The following is an 18,018-nucleotide window of genomic DNA, read 5'->3' on the forward strand; positions in this document are numbered from 1 at the left end:
CCGATACGCATATTATGTTAGTATCACGTGACCTGTTTCCTAGCAACTTTAACAACATAAAATTAATAAACTCACTAGATCTAATATTTTTATACTGCAATTGTATCTCACATTTGATATAAATAGTTATTTATATTCTATTTATATATACATATATGAATGTCTATTACTACATTCAAAATTTTATAGTATATTTCGTATATGTTTCTTAATACGATATTGGGTGTAACTTGATATTATTTGTGATAAACGTACAATTAAAATGACAAATGTAATTGTAATTGCGTACAAGCTAAGAGTACTATAACTGCTTATAGAATTTAAGCTGTATTAACTGTAAATAATATACAATTGAGTCATTACTGAACAATTAGGTAAAGCTAGGTGCTATTTAGAATGTAGAGGACAATTATATTTATAATTCTTATCAGTTTGAATAATTTTCTTAAAATTCACTACATGTTAAAAGAGAATAAAATTAATTACAGTACGTATAACCTTATAATTGTGTTTTTCAATCGTCCTATTAAGTACTAATTTACTTGTAGATGAATATGTGGTTTTGGTTTGGAAACAATTTAGGCAACTTTCTTTTACCGAAGTATAATGTTATTACAACTTCCAGTTTCTTCTGCACCTGCTTAGGTTTATTTGCACTTGCAATATTATACGAGGGTATGAAAATTTTACAAATTAAATTACATCAAAGTACTTCAACCCATATACAAAATCAAAGCCCGACAATATCAGAGAATTCTTGTTTACTGTCTAAAATATCTTCAAGATCCATTAGAAAACATGTTTCTTTACATTGGTATTATATTTTATAAATTATTAAATTATAGAAGCAGATTAATATTACCATAAGTTACTGTTATATATTGTTCTATTAGTATACAATGGTCTACGTGGAGTTTTCAAGTATTTCATTGGTTTGTACATACCTTTCTTGGTTATCTTTTAATGTTAGCTATTATGACATATAATGTATACATAAATATTGCTATTGTACTGGGAGGAGGTCTTGGATATTGGATATTTGGCTTAAAACTTATAGAACTAAATGTGGAACGATTTTTTGAAAAACGTACTCTGTTAGATTGTGATAAAGAATGTGCTGGTAAGTTTTAAATGTTCTTTAAAATATTAAAAGTCTCATAACATTTATAACTATTTTTAGATAACATAGTACATTGTCAGGGAGATGAATTAACAGTCTCTGTTATCGCGGAACAGTTTGTAACAGAAGCTACTGTTGAGGTTCATATGCCGAAAGATGCTTGACAATACCAAAAATAGTAGGTTATTGTTTACTAATATGTAAAATATTCTATTTTATACACTTTGTACATATTTCAGTTAATCATACAATAACATTTAAACTGAACTTACATGTTAATTCTGATTTAATAAAAATATATTCTTTCTTTATGTTATAGTTGAATATTTCCTTCTTGCTTTATGTATATAAATTTTGATAACAATTACTATTACCAACCAAGAAATGATCATATGGATTTTTTGTAGTAATATGCATTCCACAAAGCCAGCAAAAGCAAGCCTGACAATAATTGCATGTCATTTTATTGCATCCGTCAATTTTCTCAACCATAGTTGCACAATTTGGGCATGCCTTCGTGTTTTTCTGTAAACAATATTATTACATTATAAAACTGCTACTATTGTTAAAACTTAATATATACTTTTAAATATTCTTGTGTTAAATATTCTTCAGCAACTTTTTGTATCTGTTTCCTGCCATACTTTGCTTCTAATTGTCTTTTTTTATCTTTGTTACCGTTTTGATACTCTTCAATAAGTTTTAGTCTGTTACTTAAAGACATAGCACATGGTTCAACCCCATGATATACCTTAAAATATGCATTTAAGTAGTATGCATTTATTATATTGTATTTATCTTTTTTATATTACAAAATCCTAACCTTATAACAATAAGTACAAAATGTATAGTCACATTTGCTACAAATTCCTAGTGTGTCATCATATGTCTTTACAGATGGACATTGACATGAAATTCTAGGACATAAGATTACATCTTTCATAGTACTTAATGTCACACGTAATAAAGCTTCTTCATATTGTGAAAATAATTCTGGACAGAGTCTCTTAACTTCATTAATTGTAATATTAAGATTGCAGCTTAAATCAGGGCAATTAATACCAATTACATTATCTTCCTTAATTTTTATAATAACATATTCCTGCATACAATTTTCACAATATATGTGACCGCAATTTTTGAGCTTTATACATTGTCTTCCACAAAATTTACCAAAACATATAACACACTCAAAGTAACTATTTTGAAATTTAATCTCTTCTGTATATTTATTATAACTTAATAAAAATTGTAATGGATCATAAAATAATATACTGTATATAGCTCTAATATCATTTTGAAATATTGAATTTAGCTTAAAATAATCTGATATGTTATGATATGTCATATACATAAATGAAATATCTAATGTGTCTTTAATGTTCAGAAATTTAAGGATATCATTCCTTAAAAATTCGAACCACAAAAACAATATTTCTTGACCTCTATTTTCCAGCCATATCTCATCTAATTTCTGACAAATAAAAGATATTTGCCAAGGTGAAAGCCAAGAAGAAATAATATAAAAATTTGGCGATTTTTCAGTAGGATAATCAACATTAAGTTGTAAGTACATTCTAATAGGTGGCAAATATTTGATAAAGTAAAGATAGAATGAGTCAAAATTTTGTTTAGGAACATTTTCGAGTTTTAATAAATCGCCACTGTCATTAACAAATACATAATAATGGCAGTGTATTATATCTTTTTTGCTATAAGAAAATTCATTATTGCTATAAATATTCGAAATTGCTAATACTTCATCTTCTTGTCGTTTTTGGTTATTAATTGTGTATCTCGACATTTTCTAAATTTTATTAATTACTTGATACTTGTAATTTTTATCAAATTTTTCATTTTAAACATGAATACATTTACCAATAAAGGAAACTAGAAGTCAACAACCTCCTTTTTCATAAGCGTGCATAACATATAACTAAGAAAACACAATTAGTGTACACACAATCACAGAATGAAACTATAGAGTGTATAGAATAGGAGCTCAAGTACAGTGAGTAACCAAAATATTCGAACGGCGTGAATTGAATGGGAAAAGATCGAAAACAAGTAAGCCTAAACAGGAAGTTATTGCGAAATTAAGAGTATATTAAATTAAGAACGCATAAAGAAAGAAAATCGGATAAAGAAATCACGTCTCTTCTAAACTACAGTAATAATAAAAAGTAAAATATTAAAAAAGTACAACGATAACAACTATTGCAAATAAATCATCGCTTCTATAGACTGTATAATCTATGAAATAGAAAACTTCAGGAGTATCTATCTATCTTCATATTGGCGCGTAATTATGAAATAATATTTAATGTTTCTACGCATACACATATAAGCAATAGTTTTTACATTCACAAATAATTATATATAATTAATGTGCAAATAATTATTCAGCAAAATATTATCACAAACTTTTATAGAAGGGTCAAATGTTTTAGTAAGAATTATCACATATCATGTTGATGATGGCTTATCATCATGACAATCATTTTGCAATTCATATTACAGTTCCGTTTTCAGAAAAATATATGTACGGTTGAGGAAAAAATATATGTAAGTTGTTTAACTGTTTTCATACAATATAGGTATAAAGAATTAAAATTTACGAGACAATGAAGATAGCATAGTGTAATTAATTCTATATTAATATGTTTCTGTTTCTTTAAATCTATCAAATTACTATAATATAAGACTAATAAATTAGAATTATAAATTACGATAATATAAGATTAATAAATTAAATATTCGTAAATAAAGAATAATAAAGTGTACATTGTATAAGATTCAAAAGGATAGAGATACTGCATAATAGCAAAACGATACACGCACAATTGAGATTAAATTAGGCCACGAGAAGTAAACAGGTTAGGTTGAAATTTAACCGTTGAATGTTCTATGAAATAGGGATTAATTTAAAATAAATAAAGACTTATTGTACAGGAATAAAATGGTAGAGGTAGAAGCAAAGCATATTCTTCACAGTGGCATTTTTCATCCTGTTTTACGACAATGGCAATCACCAAATGTAGAGATTACGGTTAATGCTCTCATGTATCCAATCTTCATCACGTAAGTGAAATTCATATCTACCGCTTTTATTCATTCACGTATATATGGTGAGCATGTCTATTTTTGCTTATCGCTTATAGATTTTTTATGAAATATGTTAATATTTGCATTTTAAAATAATAGATGGGAAGTAATAAGTGAAAAGAGGGGTCAAATGTTTCTTGAGGTCAATTTGATGTTATTTGAAGATAATTTTTTGCTTGTTATATAAGTGTATAAGAAGTAACATTATATTAATTTTAAAAAACATACATAATTGTGTTTTCTCAAAATTTGTACAGAGATATGAAGCAAGGAAACTTTAACGTCTAATTAAACATTTTATATAACGCTTCGTTTTTTATATAGAAGGTGCATATTTACAGGGATGAACAAGATGCTAAAGATCCCATTGCTAGCATGCCAGGTGTTTATCGGTATGGGATTAATCATTTGCGGAAAATGTTACAGCCATTGGTTTCAAAAGGCTTACAGTCAATATTATTATTTGGAGTATCAAAACACTTGAAGAAGGTAATCTTTTACATAAAGGATTTAAGTAAAGTAATTAAAAAACAATATCTTTAATAGGATCATATTGGAAGTAATGCAGATAGTGCACAGAATCCCATTATTCAAGCTATACCATTAATAAGAAAATGGTTTCCAAATCTACTAATAGCATGCGATGTATGCTTATGCTCGTATACTATTCATGGTCATTGTGGAGTTTTAAATGAAGATGGGAGTATAAACAATAAGGCCAGTATTGAGCGAATTTCTGAAGTTGCACTTGCATATGCAAAAGCTGGTAAGATTGTTGTTTTTTTTCAAACATATATAAATGATGTTATTTATTATCCATTTGCTTACAAAGGAGCTCAAATTGTGGCACCATCTGATATGATGGATGGAAGGATAAGTGCAATAAAAAAGAAACTAGCATTAGTTGGATTAATGAATAAAGTTGCAATTCTATCTTATGCTGTGAAATTTGCATCAGGATTTTATGGACCTTTTAGAGATGCATCACAATCTGCACCTAAGTTTGGAGATAGAAAATGTTATCAATTACCTCCAGGAAGTAACGGATTAGCTGCTAGAGCGGCTGTTAGCTTTTATCTTTTCTAAACTTTTAATTTTCTATTAATTTCTAAATATTAGTAAATACATATTTTCCTTTAGGCTAGAGACGTTTCTGAGGGAGCTGATATGCTTATAGTCAAACCAGGTTTACCTTACTTGGATGTTGTTAGACATACAAAAGATGCACATCCAGAGTATCCAATGTTTGTGTATCAGGTTTCAGGAGAATATGCAATGCTTTATCATGGTGCTCAAAATGGTGCAATAAATTTAGAGAATGTTTTAAAAGAAGTTCTTTTATCAATGAGAAGAGCAGGTGCTGATTGTATTATAACATATTTTACACCATTAATTTTAGATATGTTACAACCAAAAAGTAAATATTAATATCAGTAATTATATAATTAAATGTTTGAGGACATTGATGCAAGATTAAATATACATGACATATGATATTAATATTTGGTGTGGTAAATAAAGTAAATATATTTATACATTCTTTTGTCCATCATTTCATAAAATTGATATAAAACGACGAAATGACGACTGGATGTACCAATGATGATAGAAGAAAAAAATGATGTACATAGTTAATTGATGTAAAATAGAAGTCCCGTTACCGTTACATTCCATTACGTCGCAGTAGACACATAAAACGTCGAAACGATTGTTCGTCAAAACAAAGAATACAGAAAGGAATCTTTTTTTTGTTTAGATATTCAGGTTATCATATCAAAGGATTATTTTTTCCAATTAATAATGTCTTTAAAATGTACATATGTCTCTTTTATAATATCTATACGTAATAAATCTTTTTAAAAATATCTAATAAATGTAAATGATAAATCGACGAAAAAATGTAGAATATATAAATACATTTTTATGGACATTTTATGTACAGAATAATTAAAATGTAATTAAATATCTACTCATAAAAAAACAATATAACAGACGTTCTAAGCATACGAATATTTTCTTAATATATGATATAATAACGAGCGAATGAATATGATTTTCGCGTGTTACATGAATTTCTTTTAGCATTGATTCCTCCAATCATAAAAGTACTCGAAATTTCCAGAAGTACGGTACCGTTGTGACGTGGGCCTATCGATAGCAGCCAACTGTATGTAGTTCAACCAACCAACATGCGCCTTTCCTTTAGTACGGATGCTTTGAGACCAATCAACGTAGGCCACGACGTATTCAGCTTGTTAATATCCCGGTACTGAGATAGGCCTGTAGTCAGTCATTCCTGGTTATTCGTGTTGTTCGGTAATTTTGTGCTGAGAATAACCAAGCTTTTTACTTACAAAAAGAAGAAAGAGGCGCACGTATATTTAATCTGGTAAGTAGCAAATATAGCCAAATATTATTTAGATAAATATAAATATTAATAAATCGAAAAAGGTGCTACTTTTTAAACTTCATAGAACCCTAAGAACACTTCATTGTCTGCCACGTCTTGTTATAAAATATTGCAGTTTATTTTTTTATATTTTATTCTAAGTAAAAGAATTCCTTCACAAATTTCTTTAAAACGCATAAAGTATTATTACAACGTTAACTTCAATTCCTAACAGAATGTAAAAGAACGTATTTTAAATGTCTTATAATTATAATGTACCATACAATAGCTAGCGGAATATGTTTGCCGAAATGAAACGTTATACGAATTAATGATTTTACTCATGATCTATTATTCTTGTTAACTACATTTACAAATAATGATGCTATTACCTTAATATTGCTTAAATTTTTATATAGCGCTTACTTTTTTATTGCATTAATTTTATGCGATAATTTTTTATACTTTATACGTCGGTACTAGAATTTTCTATGTACCAACAATTTATGTTCTTTGTCATATTTTTTAATAATTAAACGCAAACTTGCAAGTTTATATCAAAATACTACATATTAAATAATTTATGCATTTAAAGAGTACAAATTTCAGGAATTGTATATTTCTTTTACAGAAGAGCATTTATATGAAGAAACATGAAGGGAGTTAAAGTTCTATTTTTCCTAGGCTTAGTAACTTTTGTTTTTACAAAAGAAGAGAAACAGAAGGAAGATATTGGGACCGTCATTGGAATTGATTTAGGCACAACATATTCTTGGTAATTAAGTTTAAATAATATCTAATGGTGACATATGTACATATAGATGTTTAATGGAAAAGTTTATTGAGGAATGAATTATTTCAGTGTTGGAGTTTATAAAAATGGAAGAGCAGAGATTATAGCCAATGATCAAGGAAACAGAATCACACCTTCTTATGTGGCATTTACTGCTGATGGTGAACGTTTAATTGGAGATGCTGCAAAGAACCAACTGACTACAAATCCTGAGAATACAGTTTTTGATGCCAAACGATTAATTGGTAGAGAATGGTCAGATCCTACTGTACAACGTGATATCAAGTTCTTTCCATTTAAAGTAATTGAGAAAAATAGCAAGCCACATATAAGAATGGCAGTTAATGGTGAGGAAAAAGTGTTTGCACCTGAAGAAATCTCTGCTATGGTACTTGGTAAAATGAAGGAGACAGCAGAAGCATACTTAGGCAAAAAAGTTACTCATGCTGTTGTTACTGTACCAGCTTATTTTAACGATGCCCAGAGACAGGTAAATATGAAGTATGTAGTTTAGAGAACAAATTATTAGGATATTAGTGATTAAATATGTATTAAAAGAAGTACCAAACTAGTACTATAAGTAAATAAGTGATTATTTTTATTTAGGCTACTAAAGATGCAGGTACTATTTCTGGACTTGTCGTTATGAGAATCATCAATGAACCTACAGCTGCTGCAATTGCTTATGGTTTGGATAAGAAAGATGGAGAAAAGAACGTGTTAGTTTTTGACTTGGGTGGTGGTACCTTTGATGTCAGTTTGCTTACAATTGATAATGGAGTGTTTGAGGTTGTTGCAACAAACGGTGACACTCATTTAGGTGGTGAGGACTTTGATCAACGTGTAATGGATCACTTTACCAAACTGTATAAGAAGAAAAAAGGCAAAGATATTCGCAAGGATAGTAGAGCTTTACAAAAATTGCGTCGCGAAGTTGAGAAAGCTAAAAGAGCACTCAGTGTTAGCCACCAAGTATGTTTCATTATAATTTGCTTGAAAATGATTTAGTAATATCTATGAATAATATTTGTATAACTTATATCTTTATTTTGTCATAGGTGAGGATCGAAATTGAATCATTCTTCGAGGGTGAAGACTTCTCCGAGACCTTAACGCGTGCCAAATTTGAGGAGTTGAACATGGATCTTTTCCGTAGTACCTTAAAACCTGTACAAAAAGTCCTAGAAGATTCCGACATGAATAAGAAAGATGTAGATGAAATTGTACTTGTTGGAGGTTCCACTAGAATTCCCAAAGTTCAACAATTAGTTAAAGAATTCTTTGGCGGCAAAGAGCCGTCACGGGGTATTAATCCTGACGAGGCCGTCGCGTATGGCGCTGCTGTGCAAGCTGGTGTCCTTTCTGGAGAGCAAGATACAGATGCTATTGTACTTCTAGATGTCAACCCACTTACTATGGGTATTGAAACTGTTGGAGGTGTGATGACTAAACTTATTCCAAGGTAAGAAAATATTCGCTATCTTTTATGTTTATGTTTATGTATATAAATAATTTTATTTGTTTGTATAATTTTATTGTTTGTATAAAAAATGTGTTTTTTATTTTTTTACAGGAATACCGTGATTCCGACCAAGAAATCGCAAATCTTCTCTACTGCGTCTGATAATCAGCATACAGTAACTATCCAAGTATACGAAGGTGAACGTCCAATGACAAAAGACAACCATCTTCTGGGTAAATTCGATCTTACTGGCATCCCACCAGCACCAAGAGGTATACCACAAATTGAAGTTACCTTTGAAATCGATGCTAATGGTATTTTACAAGTATCTGCTGAGGACAAGGGAACTGGAAATCGGGAAAAGATTGTTATTACCAATGACCAAAATCGTCTTACTCCCGATGACATAGAAAGGATGATAAAGGATGCCGAGAAATTTGCTGATGACGACAAAAAATTAAAAGAACGAGTAGAAGCACGCAATGAACTCGAATCTTATGCATATTCTTTGAAAAATCAATTAGCTGATAAGGAGAAACTTGGCTCAAAAGTTAGCGATTCCGACAAGGCCAAAATGGAGGATGCTATCGAAGAAAAAATTAAATGGTTAGAAGAGAATCCAGATACTGATCCGGAAGAATATAAGAAACAAAAGAAAGAACTTACGGATATTGTTCAGCCCATTATTGCCAAATTGTATCAGGGTGCAGGTGGTGGAGTTCCACCAACCGGAGGAGATGAAGAAGATCTGAAAGATGAGCTTTAACTAAAATATGATCAGTACTTGTATTCGTCCTAATTTAGACTGAATTAATAACAGTCTCATGCAAATGTTGCAGAGATTAATACGTCGTTGATATGTCGAGTATAAAAGACTGATCGACGAACGTTTGTTATCCATTAAGTTACATCAGAAGTAAACAATACATGACTGTGGAGATCAATCTATGTATTGTACTATAGCGTATTTGTCATAACAGTCATGATTTTAATCTTCTCGATAAAAGTACATATATCTAATTGAAGGAATTTTATTACCGAGAGTAGCTTAACTAGTTTCCACATAAGATACTGCGCGTTAATTTATTTTAATTAATTGTTTTGTATGTTACATTACATATAATGGAATAAGCAGTTGTGTAATTCGCGTTACAGGTTTTGCAATGTGCTGTGTGAGGACAGAGTGAATGTGCAAGCGTGTATGACTTGCGCCTATTACTGCCTGTAGATAAACTATATCGTACTATGTACAATATAGCTGTTCTGTATGAATGAATGTCATATGTATCAGTATCACGGAAATAAACATTTTTTCAATAAATTACAATAAAAGTACTCTTTTCAGTTATAATATACTAGGTATCTGAAAAGAAATAATATATAGAAATAGATTTGGAACAAATTTTATTTGAAGATATGATTTAATATTATAACAAAAACAATTGAAAATTCACAGATAGGATTAATTTTCTATAGTTTTAAATATCTATTGTGTTTAATCGAAATATAATATTAACAGATGTAATAATAGTAATATAATATACTCTTTTGTATAATTTTTTAATATTTTTGCTTATTGAAGCAATTCAGTCACTAAATACTTTTTTCACATACAGATTTAGGTACAAAAATAACGTCGAAATCCCGTAACAAACATTTTCTGTATTGGAATCTTCTGTGGTAAATTTCCTATGACTTTCTTTTACAATATAGATTTTGGTTTTATAATTTAGAAAAGTAACTATATTAGATACAAGATTAAAAAGTAATAATACTATTGTCGATCAACGAACGCAATCACACAAAATAAAGGACGTCATATTTCGCATAATAATTGATTAGCACAAAAACATATTATCGTACATTAGCGATGTTTTTTCTTCTACGAATACAATAGACATAGATCGAAATGAGTAAAACCATTCATGAACGCAATAGATATCGAAATGAATAATAAATAACTGATAACTATACATATTAAAAATACTTAAAATGAATGTTTACTTTGCAAGTTTAGAGTACTTTTCCCTTTAATAAAAACAGTAAGGCCGAAAAGTAGGCATTTTCGAAGGCATAATTAGTGCAACCCAATTGTGAATCCGTCGATATATTCAAAATATATACGAGGTATTTTTTAATTCTTTTTATACAATCGTAACATTTAACAATTTTTTTGGCGTTGCTTAAAAAGGTTTATATGTGATAGATGGTGAGCACTTTTCTTACGGATCATCGGAGGGTAGTACACTAAAAATGCAGGTACAATAAGTTTTTCTCTTCTTTTTTGAATCTCATTAATCCTAAGGAACATGTCATTACAATTATGTATAAGTCGAGACTCCGATAATTAATCAACAGTATGTTCGTGTGTAAAATATTTATATGAATATATATTCACGAAATGAATAATTTGTGCTTCCTGATGAAAATTAAATATCTCAGATCGAAATACCAGATCATTTCTTATAAGGAAGCTAATTTTTTTGTTTGAACTTGCTTTATCTTTTTATGCATTACGTACATCATTCATTACGAAAATTTTTATTTCTCCTTTTTTTCTTACGGTAAATATTCTTTTTTCTTCTTAACTAGCATGAACACATTGAATATATTGTTTTTCATATTTCCATAGGTAGAACAGTACAACCTGAACTCTTATGTGGACTTTAAAAGAAAAGCGCACGTGTACAGTATCTTTCCAGGTGGATCTGTTTTTGCATTGCGGTAGTTTTTATGTTTTTTTCTTTTTTTTTTTTCTTTTTAACATTCCGTTTTTAACATTGGACGTATTCTTACGATAGACAATGAACATGCCTAATTTAAGCTATACGATCGAAAAGAAATTTTCTTCATAATTTCATCGAAAGCATTAAAAAATCTAAAAGTATATACTTTCTGTATGATTAATGATTCCAATAATATTGATAATCATTACGTTTTAATACCATTGCCAAGTCAATTAAAGATCGTAAAATATAATATGCAATAGAAATGGCAGTTGTAAAATTGCAGTGATATAATACATAATTAATGATTATTTTAAAACTTATATGTTTCTCCTCGATCGTTAAATAAAAACATGTATGCTAAACTACTTTGCATGATGTAAACGAATAAAATAAACTACAAGTATAGATGTAGCATATATTCTATTACTCTTAATGAGTAAATAATAACTAGATGCGCGACTATTAAAATATTTTTTCGCCTATTTTTCGTAATGTTTTTTATAAAAAAAAAAAAATAATTTCCTCTCTTTTATGACACGACAAAATTTAACCGCTTAACGCTTAGCCAACCGAATGGGGAGATCTCCCCACATTAAAGTAAATCGTTACACGGCCGGATCTCCCATTTAGACCTTAGAAACGCGTTTTTCTTTTATTATTATCAGTCATTGTTTACATGGAATTGTTTCCAAGTAATTGGAATTTTTCAGCTTTTATAAAGTATAGTATATAATAAAATACACCAATTTAGTGTTGTTGATTTGTCCGAGCACGGTGAGAAACGTACAGTTTGGTGTGGCACGCACGGTTGACTAAGTGTTAACACTTTATATAAATAATCTTTCAAATGTAATATAAAACTTCATGAATGTCTATTACCAAAAATTTATCTAAAAATATTATTATTTTTAATAACTTATAATTTTTAGATAGTCCTCTAAGGCATCGCGCAACTAAGGCTGAAGATTACAGAATGAATTTCATTCGGAAAAATTTAACTTCTCATACAATAATTATTTTCGGTATTACAAACATAATTCTGTTTAAATCTTACTTTTTCTCTTTGAAGAAACTATAATGTTCCTACACTGCAGATTTATATGTATTAAAATTAATAATATGTAATTAACGTCGATCTATGAATTACCAAGTAGGCTGGAAAGAACACGTGAATATTTAAGCACTTAATTTAAATGTTTGTCAGACCTGAGAATCCATCCACGCTGTACTTTTTAGCAACATTTCTTAAGAAGAGTTTGCTTCTCACTTTGGAAACCAAAGGATCCTACGAGAGTAATTCAAGGATCAAAATAGAAACAGAGGTATCTCTTGATACTGCCACATTTTTTTAACAAAAACTGATGTGCTAATAGATATAGATACTAATCAACAAATGAAGCAGATACATGGTGCGCCTCTGGTTACATTTACTTACTTTTTCACCTAGTTTGAACGATAACAATGTACTCTGTATCACAGTATTATATTAGTAGTGTATTTAGTATTTGTCGCATTTACTTTGGATATGGCAAATATGAAATATAACAGTAAAATTATACTAATGTAAATCTATATTCTTTGGGGCTAAATGCATATCACAGTGGGAAAATTTTCAACATTTCTATCCTTTTTTTTAAATTCTTATTGGAATTTCCAGAAGCACACCAGTCTTCAACAATGTATCATCTTAAAAATCACGTTACATCTATATATCTTATTAAAGATATTACAGAAAGCTTTACCGCCAACCAGTGGAAATAAGCAGGCAATATTAAAGTAAAAGTATCTTTTACCATTAGTTAAAAATGCACCTTAGGTTATTTAAGATACTTATTTTGTATCTAATATGCAGTCTTATCCTAATTTTTTTAGCTGTGCAACTAATTTTATCAAATGGAAAGCAATAGATTAGTAAACATGTGCCTGTTTTCTAAATGATACAAGATGGTCCATGGCGTTTCAAACATTTTCATTTATCTAATCAAGTGGTTGATCACAGGTGTATCACATTCATTTACTTGTCAATTATTAATTCATTTATCACTGTATCGTTCTTTTAAATAAATATTCACAAAATTTGTTGGATCATTCTCTAGAAACAAATAAAATTATTATCAAAAGTTACACAGCTCACCCTAAACACTAAAAACATGCAGTAAATATTTAGTAATGTTTAGTAATGTGTTAGTATTAACATGAGATAATTATAGAATTAGGAGTTAGTAATGAAAAATAATTAAGCGCCGAATCGTACTACCTTTCATCATATAAAACCTAACCCCTTAACCTACAACGTCGTGGTAGACTCGTAGCACGTCCTTCGGGCCAAACACGAAGAACACGTGAGAGAAACGTGGTACGTCCTTCGGGCAACATGCGACAAACTCTTTTTTTTCTTGACTGCATTCGGAACTTAAATTGTAAGGAAAGGGGTTAAACAAACAAAGGAGAAATGTACATTAAATGTATAAGTATAGTTTTGTACTAAAATGATTAATGTGAATTGTCGATATTAAAATTTCAGTACGGAAAGAATTCGTTTAGACTAAATAACTTTTTCGGCATTTTAAGATAAATTGTTTTTACATTCTATTTAAATGTGTCCTTTTGAATAGTCAAACATTATCATTTACTAATAATCTCCTTCGTTTTAATAGCAGAATTTCAATAAACGAAAAAGTTTAAACCTCATCTACCAGTTTTTGTGGTACTTACAAATATGCAAAAGTTGCACGTTGATAGTGATTTTAAGTTTAATTTCAATTATTTTATATGCTCAACTAGTGCATGCTCTGACTACTATATAAGTATCAGACTAGCAACATTTATAGATTATTGGAAACTATTTTACGAGTCTGATTTGTAGTAATCTAACTATTTTGAAGTATTTCTTAATCGATGGACTCATAAAAATTATTTTAGACTTATCTGTTTAAAAATCGAATTAATGTCATTTTCAAAGCGTAATAATTGATTAGCTAGTACTGCTTGCCAATGAAGAAATTGTTATGCATGCAGTGACTAAAATAGAGATTTTGCAAAAGCCTGTATAACTACAGGAACGCTGGCATCAAAGCCGTTAATTGTCAAAACATTCTTGTCACTCTTCTGCTTGCGATAAGTCGACGAAGAGCATACAGCACAATTTATTAATCTGAAAAGAATTAAATAATGTACAATATGTTCATATGATAATTTTTGCGAAAAAATAATTTAGAAAGACATACTTTGTATTCGTAAGTTTGAGTTTTGTTTTATATGCCTCAAGAGCTTTTTCAGATGTATCAAACTTCTCAAATATTTGATCTACAATGTTAATAAATACGTCGTATTTATCGTTTTGGTGAGCAGCCCATGATATTGGTTTAGCCAAATTTATGTTTCCACCAGGCATTTGTTGTAATTTTTTCATAGCATGACCAAAGGAAGCAGTTTTATCAATGTTCATAATATGAATTCCAAGATTCTTAAATGTAACAATGGTGACGCTCTTCTCACTACGAAGAAGTGCAAGTGCAATCATGCACGCTGCTTCTGCACCATTCACATTACCGCTACGCCAAGTATTTGTTTCCAACATTGCTTTATTCGTATTGATCGTCACCAGATAACGTAAACCAGTTGGTTGAATATGCTAGATAAAAATAATTAATATAGTAAATAAATACATATATGAATGCTTTATGAGCATTTTTTACTTATACTTACAAGGAAGGAAATATTCAACATTTTGTAAAGGGCCTCAATGATTTTAGAATTTGGTCTAAACGGAGCTGATGATGGTTTATCAATTTGTTCTTTGATTTTTCTCTTTTCGTACGTTAATGGTCTTCAAAAGTTACATATTAGATAATATTAATAAAATATAAAAAAAAGAACACACATTGGAAATTATTTTATTTTATGACTTACTTTCCAGAATTTTCATAATCTCTTATTGTAACTAATACTAAAGCTGGATGAACCTTATCTCGGGCAATATTTTCTTCATTAGTGATTTGATCTATTATTTTGGAAACTGTTGGCGAGTTTGGTTTCAGTAATTTAAGATTGTGTATTCTTTGTAGATTGGTTAAAAGCATGACTAAATTCATCGATGGTATTAGTGCATTCCAAATCTACACATTATTCATAATTATAAACCAAATGTATCTTATTTTCTAAAGAATTTTAGTTGTCTTTTAGTCATACCTCTTTAGATTTCAGAAAGTGTCCGGGTACATGATCTAATGTTAGTTTGTACATCTCCAAAAGACCTGCTGCTCGTACTTCATTCGTACAGTGTTTAAAGTCTTCGACATGTTCAATATAATCTAGAATTTCTTTAAGTGTGGGATCTTCTGCACAGTATTTTTTCACTTCTTCTAAACCATGTATTACATATCTAAGGACCATTCCTGCCCCTATTTAGCAGCATACTGTTTAGTTAAAATTATGTTTACTTATATATGATTAATAAATATCAAATAAATTAGACAAATACCAGGATTAAGAGGTACAGGATGAGACAATTTTATGATATCTTTATGCTTCCAACCATATCTGCCTTTATATCTTGTAACACACTTTGCTAATTCCATTGGTGTTTTTGATAAATACCAGTTATTTACAGCTTTTCTTAAACCTTGACCCCATCCATGTTTTGAACTACCAGTTGCATCAAGTTCTTTTTTTTTACTTATTTGAGAAGCAAATTTTATGAACAAAATGAAATGCTGTGGTGATATACAAATTTTGTTTAAAACTGCATATGCTGCATGACGTAAACTTTCACTTTTCATCTGTCTACAGCAAACAGCAAGAGCAAATACCAATGTCTCTGGATTAGGGACAAGATTACTTTCAAATGCCTGTAAAAGATAAAATGTTTCAAATCGTTATCATAAATTAATTATATATAATTGATTTTAATATTTATCATGAGATCTTACTTTTGTGATGATTTCAATGGGTAATAATTGTTTCTCTGCATTTTCAGCTAATTCTTCAATAGACAGGACATTTTTAGCCAGAAAATAATTATGAACAAACCAGTTTCCAGGTTGATAATCAGGATATTCTTTACCAACATAAAGAAATTGTGATAATCGTACTTCAGGATCATTTGGATCCAAATCTACCGCCATTTCTTACACAATACTATAAAGAATAATTTATAAATTTAGAAAGTATGTAAAATAAGAATTCTTTTTTATTTTATTTATACAAAAGCTTTTTTTAGTTATATAGCTTGAATTTATTCTTGTATATTTAGTTACGTAACAATAATCCATTAACAAAATATAGAGATATATATATATATATATATATAATTGACAATTAGCAATAACCGTATATTTAAAAAAAATCGATGTTTAAGTAACTTTATTAAAATGTATTAGAAATGTAATTTTGAATATCATATATTTACAACTTTATTTAATCATGTATGTTTGTAAGCGTGTATATGTATGAACGATCTTTTTAACTTTGACTCAAGTATTAGTAATTGTTTATAAGAAAATTGTAGAAGGAGTTAATTTTCATACACATACAGTGTATAATAGGACATAGTAACAGGTATCACTGAATGACCTGATAAGGTAACATAAAAATACGGGATATGCCATTACAATAGTGCATGCTTGGCTTCATAAATCATAGAGGTACAATACTTGTACGGTTGCAAAAAATTTGATAAACTTTTAAATGTCATTATGTACATCCAATCCTTATTACCTTGTGTTAATCGAAAGAGCAACAACCGAAAACACAACCATACAGTACGACGTTTTATGACGTACAAGAATGTACTGACGGAAGAAGTTATATGGTCCGAGTAGAACCTGGGTCAAGTGCAAAGCACGAAAGCTCATTGACCCTCAGAAAACAGTAAATATATTAACGAAATAGAATTTTTTATATAATAAAAAACAAGATTCTTCTTCTAAACATTTTGTCTACTATACGCATTTGTTCTTTTCTTTATCAAAATTTGATGAATTTTTAAGTATTTTTCAAAAGATCTCTTTTACCGTAATATACGAGACAATAGTGAATATTCGTAGCTTGCGCACGCATTAAATTTTTCTTTAGTTACTAGTTTTTAAAATTACAGGTTTAAGATAGTTGAATAAAAAAGAAAAATGAAAATGTTTTCATACATTTCTCATTCATTTGTTTTCAACATTTTGATTTTTTTTTTTTTATTTGTTAAATGATACCTAAGAGGAAATTTCCTCTTCGATGATACCTTATTATAGCACTATATTATAACTCGTGATCAAGATTTTAAATAATTACATATTTTGTTTTCTTTTTAATGATATGTGGCTTTTATAATGTATGAAATATTGTTGGTTCATTATTTCGTTAACAATTTTTTTTAGTAAACATTACAATTAATTAAAATAAAATAGTAATTTTATTATACTCGTACAA

The 18,018-nt window shown here is 29.2% G+C and overlaps 4 protein-coding genes across 10 annotated transcripts; 2 read left to right on the plus strand and 2 right to left on the minus strand.

Moving 5' to 3' along the window:
• Window positions 1-115: 115 nt before the first annotated feature.
• LOC126916217 (high affinity copper uptake protein 1-like) lies at window positions 116-1,714 on the plus strand. Of its 3 annotated transcripts, XM_050721741.1 has the most exons (5): window positions 116-487; window positions 549-814; window positions 894-1,120; window positions 1,181-1,298; window positions 1,440-1,714. In XM_050721741.1, the coding sequence occupies exons 2-4, from the start codon at window positions 549-551 to the stop codon at window positions 1,282-1,284; spliced, it is 597 nt and encodes a 198-aa protein (XP_050577698.1). In that variant the 5' UTR covers window positions 116-487; the 3' UTR covers window positions 1,285-1,298; window positions 1,440-1,714. The 3 variants fall into 3 exon arrangements, with proteins under 3 accessions (XP_050577698.1, XP_050577696.1, XP_050577697.1); XM_050721739.1 differs by lacking the exon at window positions 1,440-1,714 and having other exon boundaries at window positions 118-487; window positions 1,181-1,431; XM_050721740.1 differs by lacking the exon at window positions 1,440-1,714 and having other exon boundaries at window positions 118-374; window positions 1,181-1,431.
• On the minus strand, window positions 1,297-3,203 carry LOC126916211 (E3 ubiquitin-protein ligase RNF14-like). Of its 2 annotated transcripts, none has more exons than XM_050721720.1 (3): window positions 1,944-3,195; window positions 1,704-1,871; window positions 1,297-1,645 (listed from the first exon to the last, which is right to left on the minus strand). In XM_050721720.1, the coding sequence occupies exons 1-3, from the start codon at window positions 2,922-2,924 to the stop codon at window positions 1,460-1,462; spliced, it is 1,335 nt and encodes a 444-aa protein (XP_050577677.1). In that variant the 5' UTR covers window positions 2,925-3,195; the 3' UTR covers window positions 1,297-1,459. The 2 variants fall into 2 exon arrangements, with proteins under 2 accessions (XP_050577677.1, XP_050577678.1); XM_050721721.1 differs by having other exon boundaries at window positions 1,506-1,645; window positions 1,799-1,871; window positions 1,944-3,203.
• Window positions 3,204-3,554: 351 nt separating this feature from the next.
• LOC126916205 (endoplasmic reticulum chaperone BiP) lies at window positions 3,555-10,201 on the plus strand. Of its 4 annotated transcripts, XM_050721708.1 has the most exons (11): window positions 3,579-3,685; window positions 4,073-4,201; window positions 4,567-4,714; window positions 4,772-4,991; window positions 5,058-5,290; window positions 5,366-5,591; window positions 7,299-7,389; window positions 7,477-7,897; window positions 8,014-8,379; window positions 8,466-8,869; window positions 8,981-10,201. In XM_050721708.1, coding segments are annotated over exons 1-11 (2,895 nt in total). In that variant the 5' UTR covers window positions 3,579-3,683; the 3' UTR covers window positions 9,636-10,201. The 4 variants fall into 4 exon arrangements, with proteins under 4 accessions (XP_050577664.1, XP_050577665.1, XP_050577663.1 ...); XM_050721707.1 differs by lacking the exons at window positions 7,299-7,389; window positions 7,477-7,897; window positions 8,014-8,379; window positions 8,466-8,869; window positions 8,981-10,201 and having other exon boundaries at window positions 3,555-3,685; window positions 4,060-4,201; window positions 5,366-5,760; XM_050721706.1 differs by lacking the exons at window positions 3,579-3,685; window positions 7,299-7,389; window positions 7,477-7,897; ... (1 more) ...; window positions 8,466-8,869; window positions 8,981-10,201 and adding an exon at window positions 3,710-3,996 and having other exon boundaries at window positions 5,366-5,760.
• Window positions 10,202-10,256: 55 nt separating this feature from the next.
• Window positions 10,257-17,617, minus strand: LOC126916207 (RNA-binding protein RO60-like). Its single transcript, XM_050721709.1, has 8 exons — window positions 17,317-17,617; window positions 16,530-16,737; window positions 16,082-16,448; window positions 15,790-16,001; window positions 15,511-15,716; window positions 15,307-15,427; window positions 14,826-15,232; window positions 10,257-14,752 (listed from the first exon to the last, which is right to left on the minus strand). Exons 2-8 carry the CDS (start codon window positions 16,722-16,724, stop codon window positions 14,620-14,622), a joined length of 1,641 nt encoding a protein of 546 aa, XP_050577666.1. The 5' UTR covers window positions 16,725-16,737; window positions 17,317-17,617; the 3' UTR covers window positions 10,257-14,619.
• Between the last annotated feature and the right edge of the window lie 401 nt (window positions 17,618-18,018).

This window comes from Bombus affinis, chromosome 5 (genome assembly GCF_024516045.1).
Source record: "Bombus affinis isolate iyBomAffi1 chromosome 5, iyBomAffi1.2, whole genome shotgun sequence".
NCBI classification, from domain to species: Eukaryota; Metazoa; Arthropoda; class Insecta; order Hymenoptera; family Apidae; genus Bombus; species Bombus affinis.

Excerpts from the sequence above, each read along its gene's own strand:
- LOC126916205 (XM_050721708.1), top strand. Across the intron at positions 4,202-4,566 it reads ATGTATCCAATCTTCATCAC|GGATGAACAAGATGCTAAAG; the intron begins GTAAGTGAAATT and ends GCATATTTACAG. Across the intron at positions 8,870-8,980 it reads ATGACTAAACTTATTCCAAG|GAATACCGTGATTCCGACCA; the intron begins GTAAGAAAATAT and ends ATTTTTTTACAG.
- LOC126916207 (XM_050721709.1), bottom strand. The coding sequence starts at position 16,724 with ATGGCGGTAGATTTGGATCCAAATGATCCTGAAGTACGATTATCACAA. Across the intron at positions 16,449-16,529 it reads CCATTGAAATCATCACAAAA|GCATTTGAAAGTAATCTTGT; the intron begins GTAAGATCTCAT and ends TATCTTTTACAG. Across the intron at positions 14,753-14,825 it reads CTCAAACTTACGAATACAAA|ATTAATAAATTGTGCTGTAT; the intron begins GTATGTCTTTCT and ends AATTCTTTTCAG.
- LOC126916211 (XM_050721720.1), bottom strand. The coding sequence starts at position 2,924 with ATGTCGAGATACACAATTAATAACCAAAAACGACAAGAAGATGAAGTA. Across the intron at positions 1,872-1,943 it reads TTTGTACTTATTGTTATAAG|GTATATCATGGGGTTGAACC; the intron begins GTTAGGATTTTG and ends GCATATTTTAAG. Across the intron at positions 1,646-1,703 it reads TAACACAAGAATATTTAAAA|AAAAACACGAAGGCATGCCC; the intron begins GTATATATTAAG and ends TATTGTTTACAG.
- LOC126916217 (XM_050721741.1), top strand. The coding sequence starts at position 549 with ATGAATATGTGGTTTTGGTTTGGAAACAATTTAGGCAACTTTCTTTTA. Across the intron at positions 815-893 it reads AAACATGTTTCTTTACATTG|TATACAATGGTCTACGTGGA; the intron begins GTATTATATTTT and ends TTGTTCTATTAG. Across the intron at positions 1,121-1,180 it reads TTGTGATAAAGAATGTGCTG|ATAACATAGTACATTGTCAG; the intron begins GTAAGTTTTAAA and ends AACTATTTTTAG.